Below are 19,506 nucleotides of genomic sequence, written 5' to 3' on the forward strand. Positions count from 1 at the left end.
GATATTCAATATTAAAAGATATGAAAACAGCTTCAGATTATTCACCAACTGCTCAATGTTAACATTGTTCTTCTGTCAGGAGGAACCTTTGACAGGTGGGGAGAAGCCGCTGTTTCCGTCGAACCGTATTAGCAAACGGACCAAACAGTCTGGCTCCTGAATTTAAACTGGAGTTAAAATCCCTCGGAAACTTTTTATTTTCAGGTTAAAATGAAGTTTCGGGGGAAAATAACCGACATCGCCTGTTTGAACCACTTCACCAGTGAGTCCGTTTAAACTGTTAGCATGTTAGCTTGTTGAAATGCTAATGCGTTAACTGGTTAGTGTGATAAAATGTGATAGAAATGTTAACTTTCGGTGACTAACAGCTCCCAGTTTATTCTCTAAAATATTTGTTCAGCTAGAAAAACTCTTGAACTAAAAAATCTTCCAGTTACTAACTGATTATTAACTAATAAACCTCCCGGGGAAACAGATGAAGTTGATCGATCAGTTTAAGTTCAGTTGTGTTTTTGTTCAGAAATGTAACTCACCGTTTTTCAGTCTGTGGTCTGGTTCGTTGGTAAATAAATAAAACTCTTATTTAGTCCAACAGCAGCGGCTTCATGTGAATTTTATCTGTGAAATAATTCCAGAGAATCTTCCCAGACATAAACACTGACATCCTGCAGGTTCCAGCATTTAGCCTGATCCTGAAATCAGCTGCGTGTCTAAGTGAATCTGACCCTCTGTGTTCAGGAGTGGTGACCACCATCTCTAAGCTCACCAAGACCTGCGTCCTGCGGCTGACTCCGGACCACCTGTTCTTCATCCTGCCGGGAAAAGTGACCAACGGAGGAGTCGGCATGTGGTGCCAGCTGCTGCAGGTCCGATGGTTTTCATCCCGGATCATCTTCAGTCACAAACTGCTGCTTCAGCCTTCAGTCTCTGGCTGGACGAACCTACAGCTTTTCCATCTGATGCTGCAGGAAAATCTGGTGACTCTGAAGAAGATCCCTGATTCTGTGGCAGACCTTTAAACATAACATAGGTTTCATCTGATTATCTGTAATTACATTCTAGATATCTAAACAATACAAATGGATTAGTTACAACTATATTTTGACTATCAGGAATAGTAATTTAAGATGTTTGTGTTTACATTCTGACTAGCAAGAATAATTCAAGATAAATTACATCTCAACAAGTCAAATTCCTTTCAATATTATAATCCCAGATATTTAATGTAGTTTTGACTTATTATTTGATTTCACAATATCTGCAATTTCATTTTCACTAGTAAAATTTAACTACTATTTAAAAATACAAAAGAGATATTTGGAACTTTCTTTATAACTAGTCATAATTTAATTGTCGGTTTTTGAAATAGGTGTTTAAGATATAGTCAGTAATTCATTTATACTAATCAGAATGTAATTAGAGAAATCTCAAATTGGGTTTTTGTGTAGTAACATTATTCACCAACTAATCAGAGATATCTTCTTTCACTAAAACGTTTAGTCAGAAACCAGTTTCAGATATCTGGACTGTAAGTGGGTTGAAACTGATTTTATGGTAAAACGGCTTGCCGTACCAGTGGGACAGAAATAAAATGTGATTCTGACTCCAACCAGAGGAACCACAGAGAGTTTTGAACTGAACACAACCAGCAGATGATCAGAGTCTGGAAGGTTCTGTTAGAAACAACTGGGTCAGATGCTTTCATCGGAGGTCAGAGGTCAAAGCTAAACAGTAAAGCTAAAGTTTTCTCCAAATGATCAGAAACTGAGAGAAAAGCTCAGACAGACCTTTGACTGAGACGTTTAGTGACCGGTTCTGTTCTGCAGGCCAACTTCTTCCAGGAGTACCAGATGGAGGGCGTGACCTCTGAGGTCCAGGAGATCTGCCTGGAGGTGAGTCCAGAACCCTGGAGCCGGGCCCTGAAGACGGTCCAGTCCGCCAAGTCAGTGAAGCTGAAGCTGACCAGGAAGCACTGCGCCTGTGTGACCGTCGCTGCCGAGCTGGTGAGCAGAACTCTGGTTCTGTTCTGATGTTCTCTGAGCATGTAGAGCTCGCTAGGAACCAGAACCAGAACCTGACTGGCAGAGGTTCTGTGATGCTGCGGGCCAGAGGCTGGGTCAGAAGTTAGTGCACCCCTCCTCTGAAAGTCTTTCTCTGTAATTTGATGAATTGTTTCTTCAGAGTGAATGAAGTTCAGTGGTTTGTCTGATGACCTCTGACCCCTGACCTCCATGTGTTCCGTCAGCCCACCCTGTCCAGCGTCGGCAGAGTCGTCACTCACGACGTTCCCGTCGACGTCATTCCTCGAAGACTCTGGCAGGAATTCCAGGAAGCCGGCGTTCCGGACTTTGATGTGAGGATCTTGTGGGTCGTCTTTCAGTCCCAGCGTTCGTTCTTCTTCTTCTTCTTCTTTTTATTCTTCTTCTCTGGTGAAATCATCTCGTCTTCATCCGTCCTGCTGATTCTCTCTCCAGGTGAGCGTCTACCTTCCTCCTCTGAAGACGATGAAGAGCGTGGTGGACAGGATGAAGAACCTCTCTAACTTCCTGGTAGGACTCCCAGCTCTGACTGGTCCAGGTCCAGTTGGAGCCCGGTTCTGTTAGTCTGTCAGAAACTTTCCTCAAACTGCCACCAGATGGCGCTGCAGCATCAGAGGTCTTCATGGAGCCTCAGTCTGGTTCTGTTTCGTCTCCTAGACGACGTCCCAGTAAAACCAGTACTTGCTGCTTCACATGTTGTTATGGTCTGGATCAGTGGAGCTCAGCTCTGACCAGAACCAGATCAGTTACCATGGAAACAAGATAACAAGTTGCCTTAACTGGGTTTTTTCTAACAGACAGATTATTAGATCAGCAGCCAAAGAAAAACTTCAGGAAAGTTTTAGCATAAAAAATTCAGACTTTCTGAAAGGAGAGAGAAAAACAAACTAAGTTTTAAAATATATGTTTTATTTTTTTTCCTGAAGACTTCTGGGAAAATATTCAGATTTTCATAATCATAATTTCCTGATGATCCAACACGGTGGAGCCACATTTCACTAATCAGGAGTTTCTTTCATTTTGTTCTGCAGCTTTAATATTTAGAACCAAACCTGTAAAAGACTAAACTTGTTCCTCCGTTTTTAGTCTTTCTGACTCGTTTTATTCCAGAGAATATTCCGAGTCTCCTCTCCTCATCCGGAGGTTCGATGTTCTGGAATCTTCTAGTTCATCGTGGAGAAAACAAACGTTTTCAGGAAAGTTTCTGTGTTTTCAGGTGATGGAGGCCAACCTGAACGGAGACATGAACCTGAAGATCCAGACCGATCTGGTTTCTGTCACCACTCACTTCAAAGACCTGGGGAACCCAGCATGGGGTAAAAACATCTGGAATCATCAGAATCATCAGAATCATCTGCTAGCTGTTGCTCCCAGACTTCAGCCTCAGCTTCCTGCAGCTCATGTTCCTTCAGGATGAATCTGAGCCGCTTGGTGCTGATTTATTTACTTCTGAAAAAAAACCTCAGCAGCTTTTAGCTCAGATGTTGATTTCATAAAAGGAGCTAAAGGAGAAAACGTGACTTTTCCTCTCCAGACTGGTCCTGGTTCTGGTCCTGGTTCTGGTTTCTTCAGAACCTTCTGTCTTCAGGGTTAAATGTGATCTGATTGGATCAGAGAAGACAGAGACTGACTGAGTGTCCCTGTGTCTCTGCAGGCGTTGACTCCTCCCAGGACGGCGGTCCGTCTCAGAGCAGAGACCCAGAGGTCATGGCAGAGGTCACAGTGGACATCAGGAAGCTGCAGCAGTTCCTCATGGGTCAGCAGGTCAACCCCAGCAAGGCCCTGTGCAGTGAGTCCCACAGCCGTCCTCATGAAGACAAAAGAAGACAAATTTATTTCTGAGTCTCTTGTTCCAGGAAGAGCAGCTAAACAGGAAGTGATGCGAAGGAAACCAGGAAATGATGGAAGAACATCAACGACCTCATGAACATGAAGTTTTATCTGCAGTTCTGTGTTCATAAGACAGGAAACATAGAATAGAATAGAATAGAATAGAATAGAATAGAATAGAATAGAAACTGCCTTTATTGACCTGTGAAAGGAAGAATCTGGTGTAACAGCAGCATCACACAAAAACAAAACTTATTAAAGTGTTAAAAACAATATAATAAAAATGATTAACAATAATTATAACTATAATAATTGTGTAAAATAGCAGAAAATTCTGTGCCGTTGTTAGAAAATAGGAATATTGGATTTATGATCCCAGGGAGGAACAACTCAGTCGGATCAATTTTCCAAAAAATGCACAAAACATAAAGTTATTATTTATGGTTTGTCCATGAAAGCAGCAGTTCATGTTCATCCAGAACCACAAACCTCCATTTATGGGTCGTTTTCGGCTGTAGTGTCGGAGTTCTGTTGGACCCGGACAGCCGGTCCGTTTTGGACTGAAGTGGTTCTTCTGCAGCAGTTAAAGTGTCCTGGTTGTTGTCTCCTCAGATATTGTCCATCAGAACGTGGTCCACCTCGTCCTGCTCCATGAAGACGTTTCTCTGCAGTATTTCATCCCTGCTGTGGCCTGAACCAGATCATCTGATCCTCTGCAGATAATCTGGTTCTGGTCGGGTTCAGTGGGAGCTGGAACGTTTTTTCTCTACTGGACCCGGAGGAGCAGATTCAGAACCTCCATCCAGACTTTATGAAGACTTTACCTGCTGAACTGAGCTGCTGCTCTATTCATGAAATGTTTTATTTTTATACAGAGATGAAGATTCAGTGTCTGAATCGTTTCTGATTAAATTCTGTAGATTTTAAATCTGCTGGATCCAGAAAACCTCCATGTGTTCCTGCTTTGCCCTGTGATGGACCGCTGACCCGTCCAGCTTGTTCTCCGCCTCTCACCCAGTGACTGCTGGAGAGGCACCAGCTCTCCTCCACCCTTCCTCTGATGGAGGCTGTTTGAACTGCAGCAGCATAACTTCAAATCCAACATTGAGTCTGAATACAAAACAATCATTAATAAGGGTTAAATAAAAACCAATTATTATTAAAATGATTAAAACAGAAGATTAATTTTCGAAAATCAAATATTTTAGAGAGAAACTTGTTTTATTTTTTCTGTTAATTTCCTGCAGCCCAGTAAGTTGTTTCTCCAACCGCCAATAAAACACAAGAGAAGAAGAAAGAAAGTAGTGGGGGAGGGGGGTTATTAGACAACTTATTTGTCTTCAAAAAAATATTTGATAGAAAAATATGAATTAGTTTTATTTCTTCTGTTATCTCCTTTCCACACTTCTGGTCAGTAGGTGGCGGTGTTGCTCCTGTGGAGTTGATCTGCAAACCGCCATTTTACAGCATCAGAAGAAGAAGAAAATGTTCCCGCTTCAGTTTATTAGCTGAACTCGTCCAAAGTTAGCTCACCATGCTAACGTTAGCCTGAGCAGAGACTTTCTTCAGCTGCTGCAGGATTCCTTCACTTCTGCTGGAGAAAACTGAAGTTCAGAGAAGATGTGAGTTTTTAACTAATGAACTTTTATAACAGCAGCTAAACACACAACGGCAGGAGAATCACTAGCTAGTTTTACTGCTAGCCAAGATTTAAATCTGGATGATCTGCTGTTTACGCCCCCAAAATTAAAGTCCGTTATTTAACCTGATGATCAGCAATGTTACTGCCGATAGAAAGTTGCTTCAGAGAGACTTTCTCAGCAGCTGGAAGCAGAAAGTGTTGGAACTGGAAGTTAAGTTAGCATGCTAGGCTAACAGGCGCGAAAATGACAGATTGTGTGAATATATGAAAGTAAGCATCGTCTGTCTGTGGTTCCTTTAGTTTGTCTCATAAACTATTGTAAACTTTATCAGATGGATGCTGATAAGGTTCTGATGCTCCAGCTGTTTGGTGGGTCGTTTCCAGCCAGTTAGTCTCAACTGAGCCGCTACAGAACCAACATGGCGTCTTCAAAACCGCCAAATGGATCATCATCACATCTGTCAGCATCTGTCCCCAAAGACTTCACATGATCCACGTTTACCATAACTAGTATGTTAGCATAAATTACACCAACAGAAGGAAATATGCTGGGGGTTTGAATATATTTGAACATAAAACCTCATTTATCAGTCAGCATTAAGATTTAATCTGCAGCAGCAGATTTGATTCTGCTTCAAATATAAAGTTCATAAAGGTTTGGATCATGTGGCAGGTTAACTGATTAGTTAATAAGTTGATAATCTCTAATTTATTGAATTTTGTTTGTTGTAATTTCAAACTTTAATTTGTTAATAGACTTATGCTTCTCTAGCAAATTTAGATTATTTTTAAAGACCTTATCTTGAACAGAATGACTGGCCAACATCTAAATATGAAGGGAACAAACTGGTATGTTGAACATTTATTCAGTTTGTTCATCTTGCCTCTCCTGATGTTTAAAACAGCGAGAGCCAATAAAATAATCCTCATATCTCAGTATAAATAAGTCTAATAATGTTTTTGGCCCTAAAATTTAGTTTCCTCTACAATTTAAATGACAGCAGGTCACAATCATCCTCAGCTGACTTAGTAGAAAATGTATCTAAGTTTGACACTTTTATTGTTTGACCCGTTAATAATAAACCTTCATCACAAATTATATAACATTCCATAAGCTTGGCTGCATTCTCCTACAGACACTTTACTTGAGGATAAAGGCCACATTAAATTAATTTAAGCATCTCTGCTAAACTTTTTATTTGTACGTTATCCAATGCCTGATGGGAAAGGTGCTGATGTTGCTGCCATATTTTCACATAATTTATATCACAAAAATATGTCTTACTTGGTTCCTCCTGTGCGTTTTATTACTTAGCTGCTCCTGCAGTAATTAATGTTTATTAAGATTTAAAATTAGTTTTTCAATTGAATGCACTGAACCTTTTTCTAAGGGCACAATAGATTTTGATTCTGTTCTTGTTTCTGTTGATTTTAATATACATGTTGATATTAACTCAGACACTTTTTCATTGTGATTTTATGACTTATCAATATTTGACGTCGGACGGCTTATTGCTGAGCCAGATCTTGTTCAGACTCATGATTGGTTCTCCTCTAAAGGCCTTACTACTCAGTCAACCTGCAAACAAGAATTTTTCATTATGGGTTAAAGATTTAAGAAAACGTAAAGAAAACTTTAATCCCACTGATCAGATCTGTTCCTGTGTCTCTGTCTCTATAGGAAAATCAGAGCTGGAATGGAGTGAAACCTCAGAACTTTCAGAACAACAACAAAAATAGATCAAAATTAAAGATCTGTAACCGGTGTGGAAATCTGTTTCCTCTGCAAAGATCTTCGGAATGCAACAGAATAGTCACTCTGAGGTGAAACCATGCAGCTGTGAGAAGTGTGGGGAAGAGTTCATCTCTTCCACAGACCTAAAAAAACATCAGCTGATCCACAGTGAGGTTAAGTCATTCACCTGTCATGACTGCGGAAAAAGCTTCCGCACAGAAAAGCAAGTAAAAGCCCACAGTGTTGTCCACACTGACGAAAGACCTTTCAGATGCGACCAGTGTGGAAAGACGTTCAGCCATAAATCAAGCATTTATCTCCATAAGCAAACCCACTCAGGAGATCCAGAAAAACATTTCTCCTGTGATCAGTGTGGAAAGACTTTTAGAAATTCTTTAAACCTGAATGCCCATAAACGCCGACACATTAAACTACGACGATACTCTTGCAATGAGTGTGGGAAAACCTTTGCAAATCGTCTTCACTTTGGAGACCACCAGATGTTTCACAGTGGATTAAATCCCTACAGATGTGACCTGTGTGGAAAATGTTTCATAGTAAGCACCTCCTTAAAGAAACATCTCCTCCTCCACGTTGCTGAGAAGCCATTTGTCTGTGATGAGTGTGGAAAAGGTTTTATTCGTAAGACTGACCTCAGAACCCATCAGCTTGTCCACGCTGGAGTTAAACCCCACAACTGTGAAGAATGTGGAAAGTGTTTCACAACAAGACACAAGTTAAAAGCACATCAGAGCATTCATATTCAGGGGAGATGTTTCATCTGCGAACAGTGTGGGAAGGCTTTTCACACCAAATCAAATCTCACAAGACATCAGAGGGTTCACACTGGAGTTAAATCATTTTGGTGTGGGAAGTGTGGAAAATCATTCAGTCAAGAAGGAAACTTAAAAAGACACAGCTTCCTCCACACTGACAGAAGGTTCTCCTGTGATACATGTGGGAGAACCTTCACTACGTGGGACCAGCAGAAAGCACATCAGATCATCCACAGGGAAGGAATACCATACTGCTGTGGTCTCTGTGGGAAACTCTTCATTCGGAAGATATCCTTAGTGGCTCATCAACACATCCACACTGGAGATGAACCATACAAATGTGAGCAGTGTGGGAAAGTCTTCAGCCGAACTGACCGCCTCAGAGCCCACCAGAAGATCCACTCTGAGGAGAAACCATACAGCTGTGAGCAGTGTGGGAAGACGTTCAAGCTGTCCCGTTATCTAAAACAACATAAGAAGACTCACAGCAGCAAACCAGCAGACTAGAGGACAGGGAGGATTCACTATGAGGTTGGTGAAGATCTGGCTGGTTCTCAATTATAGAACTCTTTTCTGGATTATTTTATTGTAACTCATGAATCTGAAGCTGTTCAGGGTAGAAGTCCTCTTTTGCTGAGAGTTTTAGTCAAATGTTAGTGCCATCACTGTAAAATGTTGAACCCTGACTTTTTCTGTCTCTGCATATTTGTGACTTTAGAAGCAGAGCAGCACAAAAGGAGCTGCTTCTCAGCCCAGCGATGGTGGAGAACCAAACGGTTCTGGGAGAAAAGTCTGCAAAGAAAAGGCTTCAAAGTTCCAAATCTGAGACCAGTGAAGACAAGCTGAAGTTCAGCAGACTGAGGGGAAGGTTTCACCTTAACAGCTTCAGGAAATGTCCCTGACGTCATCCTGAACATTCAAAACTTTCAAATCAGACTTTAGAGTTCACGTTTCTAGTGTTAATTCTCCTTTTCCAGCAAACCCTGACCTTTGACCTTTAATGTCATGTTACCAGGGAGCCTTCCCATCATTATTCTTCCTTTAAAATCTCTCAGCTGTTGCTGACATGTTTCATAGTTAGAAGTTTCTGGTTCTCCCTGTTGATGCCATGTTTAGGTAGCTAGAGAGCTAATGGTAGCTAACAGCAGAACTGGGTCAGCTGGTTCTGGAGGGGGGACCAACAAAACCAACTTCAGATCCAGCAGAGGCTTGTTACAATGGTTGCTGAGACAGAAGATTTTCCTCATGGAGAACATCTCTGAGTTTGTTAATGCAGCTGAAAGCTCTTAGTTTGAAAGGTCTGAATCCCATTTCTCTTTGTGTCCTCTGTACCTGTGTCCATATTGGTCTCTATCTCTGTGTCCTTCACTCTAGTCCCAGACACATCATTAGTGGCCTAAAGTCCTTACACAGACGCAGAACCTGTGAAGGAACCATAAATGTTCTGGGAACCGTCATCAAGCAACAGCAGATGTCGACTCACTTCATTTTCTTCTGCTTAAGATTCAAACATGACCCATCAAAATCCATGAAAACTGACACATCAGTGCTTTTTCCTCTTCTTGAGACATTCAAATATTTGACCAGAGAAATTAATCAGTTTCACAATTTTCTGTATTTGAGATCTGGCAATGAAATTAAAGAATATCAGACTAAACCTGATTGTTTTTGCAACTCTAAAATAGGTTGATTTAGAGCAGTAAATACTGGACCTTCCCACTTCTTGCTAATCCAGGGTAGAAAATGGGATTCAAACTTAATCTGTGTTCCAGGGTCTGAGTTGATGTCCCAGTTGGACTGTTGTTTCTGTTTCTGTGTTTTTGAGCTGCTTCCAGCTCCATGTTTGTGGAGTTTGGATCCTGTTAATGGTTCTAAGTTCTGGATGGTTGAAAAATGTTCCCTAATGTTGCAGATGATGTTGGATCTGCTGCCACTGGCAGGAAATACACAGGTGTTGTTCCCTGTTCAGCCACCAGATGGAGCCTCATACTGAGCAGAGTTTGAAAATGTTGCTTCTGAAAAATTGTTGGTGAGTTGGTTTTTTTCCCGCTTTCAGGACAGACGTAGCGATCAGCATTTGCTTTATTTTCCACCTGAACGGTTCAGTTTGTTCTTATGAAATGTTGAAATAAAGAAAGTTGAACCTCCTGCTGGTGGAGACAAAGATCAGTCAGATTTTTACATCTGGGTCAAACTGCACAGAACCAAATGGGCTTTCTCTTCATCTCTGCTTAGTTTTGTTGATCTGTGGGTCAGTAGAACCCGTTAAGTAGAACCATCAGAACTCGGTTCTGACTCTAGAAACTTGGCCAAGTTTCATCCGTCCACTTCTCAAAGTCTTTCCAGCCGACTGATCACCTGAACGATCAGCTGCTACTGTCCAGATCTGATGGACCCGACTTTGGCAGCCCTCCACAGGGACCGTTCCCATGGAAACAAGAACAAGTAGAAACCAGGGATGGAGGGCTCAAGACCGGTCATGATCTGATTATTTTCCAGGTCTTGGCCTCAGTCTTGGTCTTAGATTGTTATGTTTCTGGTTGAACAAACCGGGTCAAGGCTTTTTCAAGACTCAATCGTTTTTGTCAAAATTACTAAAAACGGAACTCTCCTATGCCTTCATGAAATCTCCTTCCATGTGAATGTTTACAACATTTGGTCCTTTGATTAGGAAGAGCTCATCTGTGTGTTCACTTTCGGTCAACACATATGTGACACGTGTCACATATTCTAGATTTTGCCCACTGGATGCAAAGTCAGCAGGACGATTTCTAGTTTTACTAGACATCTACAGGGACAAGGAAAAATAAGTAAAATTTCCTAATTTACATTTACATTTTGGGTTTAAAACACAGCTACAACTTTTACAATCAGAAAGTTAGTGGTTTACAGAGAAAAAAATATTTCCTGCAAATATACGTTGACTGTAAATTAGCTAAAAAGTACAAAAAAACTAAATGTTTTATAGCTCAACTTTACCATTGGCAAAAAGGGAAGAAGAATTATAATAAAGATGTTTAAACAGTTAAATTCACCTTGACAGGGGGTGGAGTCTCAGGTGAGTCAGTTACAATCAGATACTAGATCAGAGGAAATGAGTTCAGATTCCATTTAGTAACAGAACAGAACAAAGAGAAGAATCAAATCAAGGTGAGTGTTATTCAAATTCTTTTTTTACATAAACATAAATTACATTAAGACTAAACAAGGTTTTAAAAATAAACTTAAAAAGGTTAAGAGTAAGCATCAGCAAATCTGAGTTTTTGAACTCATTTCAATAGAATTCAGGGTGAAAGTATTCCAGATTTGTGGAGCATAAAAACTGAAGGCTGCTTCAGCTTATTTAATTCTAACTCATGGAATGGTTAGTAGGTTTGATTCAGATGGTCTTAATGGTTTTAATGGTCTATAGCATTGGAGAAGATCAGATATGTAGACTAGGCTTTTAGCAAGTGCTTTATAAACCCTTAGCGCTAGACTGACATGCTAGTCTTTTTTGTTTTTTCTGAGGATTCTCACAGTGGCATTTTGAAGAAGTTGAAACTGTCATTGATTTTTGTCTGATAGTTCAGTGAAAACAGTGTTGCAATAATCAAGTCTGCTCAAAACAAAGGCATACACTAAATTTTTAGAATCTAGTTGGGATGAGTCTAATTCTGACAATATTTTTAAGGTGGTAAGATGCTTTCTTTATGATAAACTAGAAAATAATTACTAAAAACTCATTGTTACTAATTTCTGTCTCTCAGACTGACATTTAGATTATGGATGATTGTGAGTTAAAGGAACACAAAGCTGAACCTCCAGGATCCAGCGATCCTTTTATGAAAAATGACTCATCCAAATCAAGACCTTCAGGCTTCAGTAATGAGGCTGGCCCCTCCGACATCAAGTAAGAAATAAATTTCTGTTTCTGAGACTCTACAGAGATAAACTATATGTGATATTAGCTAGTTGATTGCCATCTTACATGAACATCTTGTAAGATTTTTTATTTAATCTTAAAGCTGAAAAAGCAAATATGAATCAGTACATCAATGTTTCAACCCACTGACAGTTTATGTTCAGAGCTTCTTTAGTGGTTTTTATCACAGTTTCTCACTGGTTAATGTGATCTGAATAACAGGTTTGTTTTCAGAGGTCAGAACCACAGAGAGATAGCAAAACCTCCAGGATCCACCTGTCCGTCTATGAGGAGTGACTGGTCAAAAGAACAACCGATTCACTTCAGTAATGAACCAGGGCCCCCACACACAGAGTAAGAAACCAGTTTCTAACTGATGCACTGCCAAAAATGCCCAAAGCAAGTTAAAATACATAGAAAGTAAGTGAAAATGATACTTTTTGATCAACATTCAAGAATTACTGACTTAAAACAAGTTCATATATCTCAATGAAAAGTTACTAGTAAATTTTGTGTTATTTAAAAAGTACAGACATTTGTACTAGAACCTAGAAAAAAATATTCAGCTATCCATCCATTTCAGAGAAGATGTAAAAAAAGAGCCAACTTTCAAGATTGGTTTTAGCTGCTATTTAGACTAATCAGATGGACTTACTAGAGCCCTCTGAACCTTTGGTGACAAGTATACACAGAAACAATAGAGGTCAGATCGAAATGGAAATTAGAACACAGAGCATAAAATGATACAGACCACCGAAATAAAGCAGGAATGAGGTTCATAAACATGGACAATAACTAAAGATACAACTGCAAACAGCTTGACAATAAAGCTACAAAATGAGCAGAAGACCAAAGTCCAAGGGGTAATCATGAAGTCAAGTTTAGTAGAGCCAACTTTATTTGACCAATAAAAGAACTGAACATTGTGAAATTTATGAGGTGGGGTTCTGTTTAGTCATATATCTACACTGGAATCAAGCGCTTAATCAGCTTTTGATCTATTTGGGCAGTAAAGCAGTTTGGCTACCCCCATTTTGATTCTACTGGAATCCGAAAATTTCACATGGTGGACAATTTTGGGTGAAGTTTGGTGAGTTTTTGAATATGTTAAGGCCTCCAAAAGGCTGTGTATTTTGTTGGAAAAATTAGAATAGAAAATGTTGCAATTACAATAGGCCTTCTCAGCGCTGTTGTTGCTTGGGCCTAATTATTGTCCCAGAAACATTTTTGAAATAGACAAATACAATAAACAAAAGATTAATCATAAAGCCAAATATAATACAATTAAATACTTCAACCCAGAAATCCTTAATATTCTGAGGTTCTGTTGCAAGCCAACGTTGGTTCATGGTTGCATTGTAACTTCATGAACCAAGGTGTTCAGTAGAACAGCTTCATCCTGTTGTTAGTGAATTATTTCAGTGATAGAGAAATATCTTCACAGATGGAGGGAGAGTAGCAGCGTTGGTGTGGAGGAGCAGCAGTCCTGCTGTGCTTTGTGTCACAAGGTCTTGATGGATCCAGTCTCTACTAGCTGTGAACACCGGTTCTGTAGCCAGTGCCTCACATCATACTGGGACCAGTCTGCTTCATCACAATGCTCCTCCTGTCCCCAGTGTGGGAAAAGACTCAGAACATCAGCCAATCAGAGCAGCTGCGCACCAGGTGAGATTGAAAATCTACAACCAAAGCTTAATTCCATTCTTCAAGATTTGTCCCACAATGGGTGAATTGCTGGTTCAATTCCTGTTCTATCCATCTCCTTTGTGTCCTTGGGCAAGACACTTTACCTACCTTGCCTGCTTGTGGTGGTCAAATTTAAACTAGATCTCAGTTTTTTCCTCTGGTGTAAACAAAAGTGTTCAATGCAACAAGCTAAGAGATTTGTTTTTAAATGGGTCTGTTTTCAGTCTGTTGTATTAACTGCTTTAAGATTACCATAAATATCTCCTTAAAGCTTCTGGTCATTTTACTGAATGAAAATGAAAAGGTGGAAATGGCAACATACTGCTTTTGCAAAGAAAAGGAAGTAATCTGACTGGCAGAAAGTTAAAAAGTTTTACATGCTAAAACACAACATTAACCAATTTTATTGGGAACAGCAAACAAGCAAATACAATTTGTTAAATGCCATCATAAAAATAGTTTTCATCAACAAATATGGGAAAGAAGAATTAATCAGTGTTCCAATGATGAAAGGCAACTCTAAATAAGGATTTTTATTTAGTAGAACTCAGTATTTTAACATCTTTGCAGTTTTCTGGAATGTAGGTCTAGATTTGTAGTGCAACAAAGCCTAATGCTGCTTCTCCATGCTTAGTGCTGAATCTGATGATTTAGAGTAGAACTGAACCATAAGACGTGAGTGATCTGGAAAGTTGATACTAACTAACTCTGCTGCTAACCGACTCTAAAATGGAGTACAAGTGTTCTGCATCTGACTGACTTTTTAGGCAGACCTGCAAATATATATTTGCAAACAAGTTTATCCTGCATTTAATATCTGATCTGCTTTGTTAATGAGATACTTATAGTGGACAAACACGGGGCATTAAACAAAGACAGACAAATGCTGTTTACCAGTAGAATAACAATCTAAGGATGGATGTGATTGTTTACAATTGTTTATTACATTATTTGAAGTCAGAGCTTATAAGAATAACACCTAATAATGTTCCTAAGGACTTTGTTCCAACTAAATCAAAAAATTTTTTTTTTCTTTTTTACTTACATTGCCTTCTTTTCTTCCTTTCAGAAAATGTTGGTCTGCAGGAGGTTTTAGAGGAACATAAGATCAGTCTGAGGAAGAGATGTAAATGTGTGACTGAAGGAAGTGATGAAACAGGATGTAAAACTCTCCTCAACGGGATCTACACTGATCTCTACATCACAGAGGGACACAGTGAAATGGTTAATACTCAACATGAGGTCATGCAACTAGAGAGAACTTCCCAGATCCAGAACTTCCATGACTGTCCAATCAGGTGCCATGACATCTTTAAAGCCTTTCCTGACCAACATGGAGCCATCAGAGTGGTTCTGACCATTGGGATTGCTGGTATTGGAAAAACCTTCTCAGTTCAGAAGTTCACTCTGGACTGGGCAGAGGGCTTGGAGAACCAAGATGTCAGTGTGGTGGTTCTGCTTTCGTTCAGGGAGCTGAACTTGATCAGAGATGAGCAGCACAGTCTTCTCACGCTGCTCCATGTTTTCCATCCAACCCTCCAGAAGCTCCCAGCAGAGCAACTGGCTGTCTGCAAACTCCTCTTCATCTTTGATGGTCTGGATGAAAGCAGACTTTCACTGGACTTCAACAACAGTCAGCTGGTTTCTGACGTTACACAGAAGTCATCAGTCAACGTTCTGCTGACAAACCTCATCAAGGGGAACCTGCTTCCCTCGGCTCTCATCTGGATAACTACCAGGCCTGCAGCAGCCAATCAGATCCCTCCTTCATGTATTTCCAGGGTAACAGAAGTACGAGGCTTCACTGACGCCCAGAAGGAGGAGTACTTCAGGAAGAGGTTCAGTGATGAAGAGCTGTCCAGCAGAATCATCTCCCACATCAAGACCTCCAGGAGCCTCCAAATCATGTGTGGAATCCCAGTCTTCTGCTGGATCACTGCTACTGTTCTAGAGAACATGTTGACCTCAGAGCAGAGAGGAGAGCTGCCCAAGACCATGACTGACATGTACTCCCACTTCCTGCTGGTCCAGACAAAGAGGAAGAAGAACAAGTACCATGGAGGACAAAAGACAAGTCCACAGGAGCTGATGCAGGCTGATAGGGAAGTTCTCCTGAAGCTGGGGAGGCTGGCGTTTGAACATCTGGAGAAAGGAAACATCATGTTCTACCAAGAAGACCTGGAGCAGTTTGATCTGGATGTCACAGAGGCATTGGTGTACTCAGGAGTTTGTACAGAGATCTTCAAAAGAGAGAATCTGATCTTCCAGAAGCAGGTCTATTCCTTTGTTCACTTGAGCATTCAGGAGTTTCTGGCTGCAGTCTACATGTTCCACTGTTTCACCAACAGAATCACAGAGGTGATGGAGAAATTCTTCGGACAAAAGAATTATGACATATCTATGGAGGGCTTAATGAAAAACGTCCTAGAGAAATCCTTCCAAAGTAAAAATGGCCACCTGGACCTGTTTGTTCGCTTCTTTCATGGCCTCTCAGTTGAGTCGAACCAGAGACTTTTAGGAGACCTGCTGGATCAGACAGATAACAATTCAGAAACCATCCAAAAAATCATCAACAATCTGAAGGAGATTACCACTGATGATATCTCTCCTGACAGAAGCATCAACATTTTCCACTCTCTATTGGAGATGAAGGACATCTCAGTTTATCAGGAGGCCCAACAGTTCCTGAAGTCAGAAAATAGATCAGGGGGGAAGCTCTCAGAGATCCAGTGCTCAGCTCTGGCCTACATTCTGCAGATGTCAGAGGAGGTTTTGGATGAGTTGGACCTGGAAAAGTACAATACATCAGAGAATGGACGACTGAGACTGATTCCAGCTGTGAGGAACTGCAGAAAGGCTCGGTGAGTCCCGATGTCTTTACTGTGTGAATGCTGATTCAGCATTACCACAATCCTGTTTATTCGGCATTATTATTGTTTCATTCATTGTAGTATTTTAATCATTAATATAGCTAAATGCTGAGCTTTGTGCAGATGTGTCCCTTGTCCTACATACTTGAATTAAATATCAAAACTGCCCAACGAGCATGCATTCAAACTTTATAGATTTCTGCAGATGAGCCCACCTATGTTCAGTGTACTGAACATAGAAACATCTAAAAGTTGCAGGACAGCAGTCTTTCGGGGCTGGACTTTAAGACCACTTATCTACAACATGTGTAATGTCACCTGTCAGAAGTGAATATTAAAGAATGTTTTATCCCTTCTTACCTGTTACCTAAAACAAGATATAAATACAAAACCATCAAATATGCCTTATTATATTTCTGCCTTATTGTTCAATAATTATCCACATTCACAGGTCAGCATTTTCATCACTCTGTCCTCTGCAAATTGTTAATGATTTTTATGCTCACTCCTTTATGATCCAGGTGTTCTGGAACATATCCTGAACCATGACCTGTATCAAACTAAGTTTGATACAGACTGAAAATATTCACTGTTTTGCTATTATAGAGCCAATGTACATCAGATGATGACATCAACATTTAGTCAGTGGAGTACTTTTTGTCTAATTGCAGACTTATTGGCTGTGGACTCTCTGAAAATGAATGTGAAGTTGTGGCCTCAGCTCTGAAATCTAACCCCTGCCACCTGACTGAAGTGGACATAAGTGTGATTCACAGAGTGCGAAACTCTGGAATGAAGCATCTGTGTGTGTTACTGGAGAGTTCAATCTGTAAACTACAGATCCTGAGGTTGGTTTTCTCCATTTTCCTCCTCCCCCAAGTAAAATGATTAATTGATGCTTTGATTTTGATTTTGATTTTAAGATCCAACTTTTCAAGAAAATGTAAGCAAACAGGTATGAACTTTCAAGACAAAGTGAAAACCATTCAGGTCCTGCAGATTCATTTGAAGTTTTCTCAGAGGAGCAAGAGGATTGACTTTATGTTGAAAGAGGGAACGTCCTGAGTGTTGTCTGTGTTTATGCACAGGAAAGAGTCGAGGACTCCAACAGTGTGGTGGTGGTGGTCTCAATTTCTTATACAAAAGACAAACAAGTGTGTTCCAATTATTGAAGATCACAGTTCTTACACTTCTTGTAAAATTTACTCAGCTAGGATTGTCCCTCATTACCAGTATCATTGATTTTGTTCACAATCAGGATCACAAGCCATGGTTGTGGAAACAAGGTTGTCTCGTTTGAGATCCTCAAAATCTCTGCTTTTAAAAAAAGCAGAGATTATATGGCTCTTTTGGCTTCTTCAGGCTATGACATCCAAAGTGCACTGCAGGAAGCCACTGGTGAATGTGAAAAGAGAAGAGACCATAACCTCCCGTACGTTTGAGGCCATAGTTCTCAACCAGAAAAAGATGGACTGTCTCTTTGAGTTGATCTCTGTCTCAAATAGGGGACTTTGAATATCTTGACAGGCACTCTACACTTGGTGTCTTGTTCATGAGTGATTGTAGGCTAGAACAGGAGACAGACAGATGAATTGGGGTTTCATTTGTAGTAATACAGGTACTTTTTCAGTCTGCTATAGTGAAGAAAGAGCTTAGCCAAAAGCAAAACCCTCAATTTACCAGTCTGTGTTATTGCGCTCACCTATGATGATGAGATATAGATTACGACTGAAGAAACAAAATCCCAGACACAAGTGAACAAGAACTTTGTCTTTGAGGGGAGGTAAAAGGGTTGTTCCTTTAACAAATTGAGGTGGCTGATTTAAATGATCAGAATTGCTCCAAGGCACACCCCACAGGGAACAAACCTTTTAGACCTGAACAGCATATATAGTCAACAGCTCATTCTGGGTGACCCAGAATGAGCTGAAGGAGGAGGCTGGGGAAATACATTTCTGGGGTTTTCTTCTTGCCTCTTTTGACTTTTTGTTTTTGGATAAGCAGATGACAATGGTTGAATGGATGGATGGATGCTAAGGTCCAATCTGTAGTTGTTACTGAGACTAGTGTTTAGATGTTTAGAGAGATGGTTGAAGCCGAGGAATATATTTAGGATTTACTTTGAAAAATATGGAAATAAAAGTTTAACACTATGAGAAAGGGAATCCAAGCAAGCAGTAAGCAATTCTGTCTAGATTGTTTTCATTCATGTAACAGTCAACTTGGCTAACTTTGCTATTTTTCTGCTTGTTTTTACTCTTAAAATTAGTTTTACTAGAACAAATATTAGGAATCTGGTCATTCTGTTTGTGTGACATTCGCTAAAATTAATCTACATTTACTATAAATGTATTAGTATTTAGTTTTAACCTGCATCCCATTGGTTTTACTTTACATCTTTTATTTTTTATTCAGATTGAACTTCTGCAGTTTGTCAGAGATCAGCTGTTCTTCTCTGGTCTCAGCTCTGAAGTCCAACCCCTCCCATCTGACAGAACTGGACCTGAGCAGGAACGAAGACCTGAAAGATTCTGGAGTGCAAGATTTATGCGGTTTTCTACAGAGTCCTCTCTGCAACCTACAGGCATTAATGTAAGACACCATGTTTTAGTTTAATGCTGATATTTACCATGTGAAAGACGAGTTAACACTAAACCGCACGCATACAGCTGATATTGAACTGATCCACACTGAGAATATTCATGGTAATGCTAAGTACTTTGGGCAAGTTAGTTTCTTTTTTTAACCTCTTTTTATAAGTTATCATGAAACTAGGTTAAATATTTAGGGTTACAGGTGTTATTTTTCATTCTAAAATATTGAATTTATTATTGAAAGTTCAGTGCCTTAAGTATTTGTTGCTGACTCTCATTGACAAAGTTTTAAAGAAAAGAAACATTGTGAGGAAATGTCTTCAAGCCCACAGATATGAAATGAGGAGGGCAATGGTGGTAGGACTTTGTTTTGCAACTGTTGGGTTGGCAGTTGTGTTGTAGGCAAGACATTTCACCTGGCTTGCCTAAA

At 40.0% G+C, this 19,506-nt stretch overlaps 3 protein-coding genes across 17 annotated transcripts in view; all 3 read left to right on the forward strand.

Annotated features, from left to right (window-relative positions):
- The first annotated feature begins 66 nt into the window (after positions 1–66).
- hus1 (HUS1 checkpoint clamp component) lies at positions 67–5,034 on the forward strand. 3 transcript variants are annotated; one of them, XM_028004471.1, is made up of 8 exons: positions 67–262; positions 739–977; positions 1,827–2,003; positions 2,246–2,353; positions 2,475–2,549; positions 3,256–3,355; positions 3,694–3,828; positions 4,482–5,034. In XM_028004471.1, the coding sequence occupies exons 1-8, from the start codon at positions 211–213 to the stop codon at positions 4,562–4,564; spliced, it is 969 nt and encodes a 322-aa protein (XP_027860272.1). In that variant the 5' UTR covers positions 67–210; the 3' UTR covers positions 4,565–5,034. The 3 variants fall into 3 exon arrangements, with proteins under 3 accessions (XP_027860272.1, XP_027860273.1, XP_027860274.1); XM_028004472.1 differs by having other exon boundaries at positions 71–262; positions 739–866; XM_028004473.1 differs by lacking the exons at positions 67–262; positions 739–977 and adding an exon at positions 988–1,710.
- A 76-nt stretch (positions 5,035–5,110) lies between these two features.
- On the forward strand, positions 5,111–10,186 carry LOC114136450 (zinc finger protein 226-like). The gene is made up of 3 exons (XM_028004454.1): positions 5,111–5,491; positions 7,193–8,553; positions 8,741–10,186. Exon 2 carries the CDS (start codon positions 7,312–7,314, stop codon positions 8,527–8,529), a length of 1,218 nt encoding a protein of 405 aa, XP_027860255.1. The 5' UTR covers positions 5,111–5,491; positions 7,193–7,311; the 3' UTR covers positions 8,530–8,553; positions 8,741–10,186.
- A 1,078-nt stretch (positions 10,187–11,264) lies between these two features.
- LOC114136412 (NACHT, LRR and PYD domains-containing protein 14-like) overlaps positions 11,265–19,506 on the forward strand; it is a 337,230-nt gene continuing 328,988 nt past the window's right edge. For 2 of the 13 annotated variants that reach the window (XR_003593792.1, XM_028004308.1), the window contains exons 1-4: positions 11,735–11,914; positions 12,149–12,280; positions 13,371–13,591; positions 14,682–16,473. Coding sequence is in view for 11 of the 13 variants with exons in the window: in XM_028004308.1 (XP_027860109.1) it covers positions 11,787–11,914; positions 12,149–12,280; positions 13,371–13,591; positions 14,682–16,473 (2,273 nt within the window). In the remaining 2 variants the exon portion in view is untranslated. Of the gene's footprint in view, positions 11,915–12,148; positions 12,281–13,370; positions 13,592–14,681; positions 16,474–17,153; positions 17,331–18,897; positions 19,075–19,506 lie in introns of all 13 variants that reach the window. The other 11 variants (XR_003593790.1, XM_028004300.1, XM_028004298.1 and 8 more) reach the window with 10 other exon arrangements.

The sequence above is a fragment of the Xiphophorus couchianus genome, chromosome 21, assembly GCF_001444195.1.
Source record: "Xiphophorus couchianus chromosome 21, X_couchianus-1.0, whole genome shotgun sequence".
Lineage (NCBI taxonomy): Eukaryota > Metazoa > Chordata > Actinopteri > Cyprinodontiformes > Poeciliidae > Xiphophorus > Xiphophorus couchianus.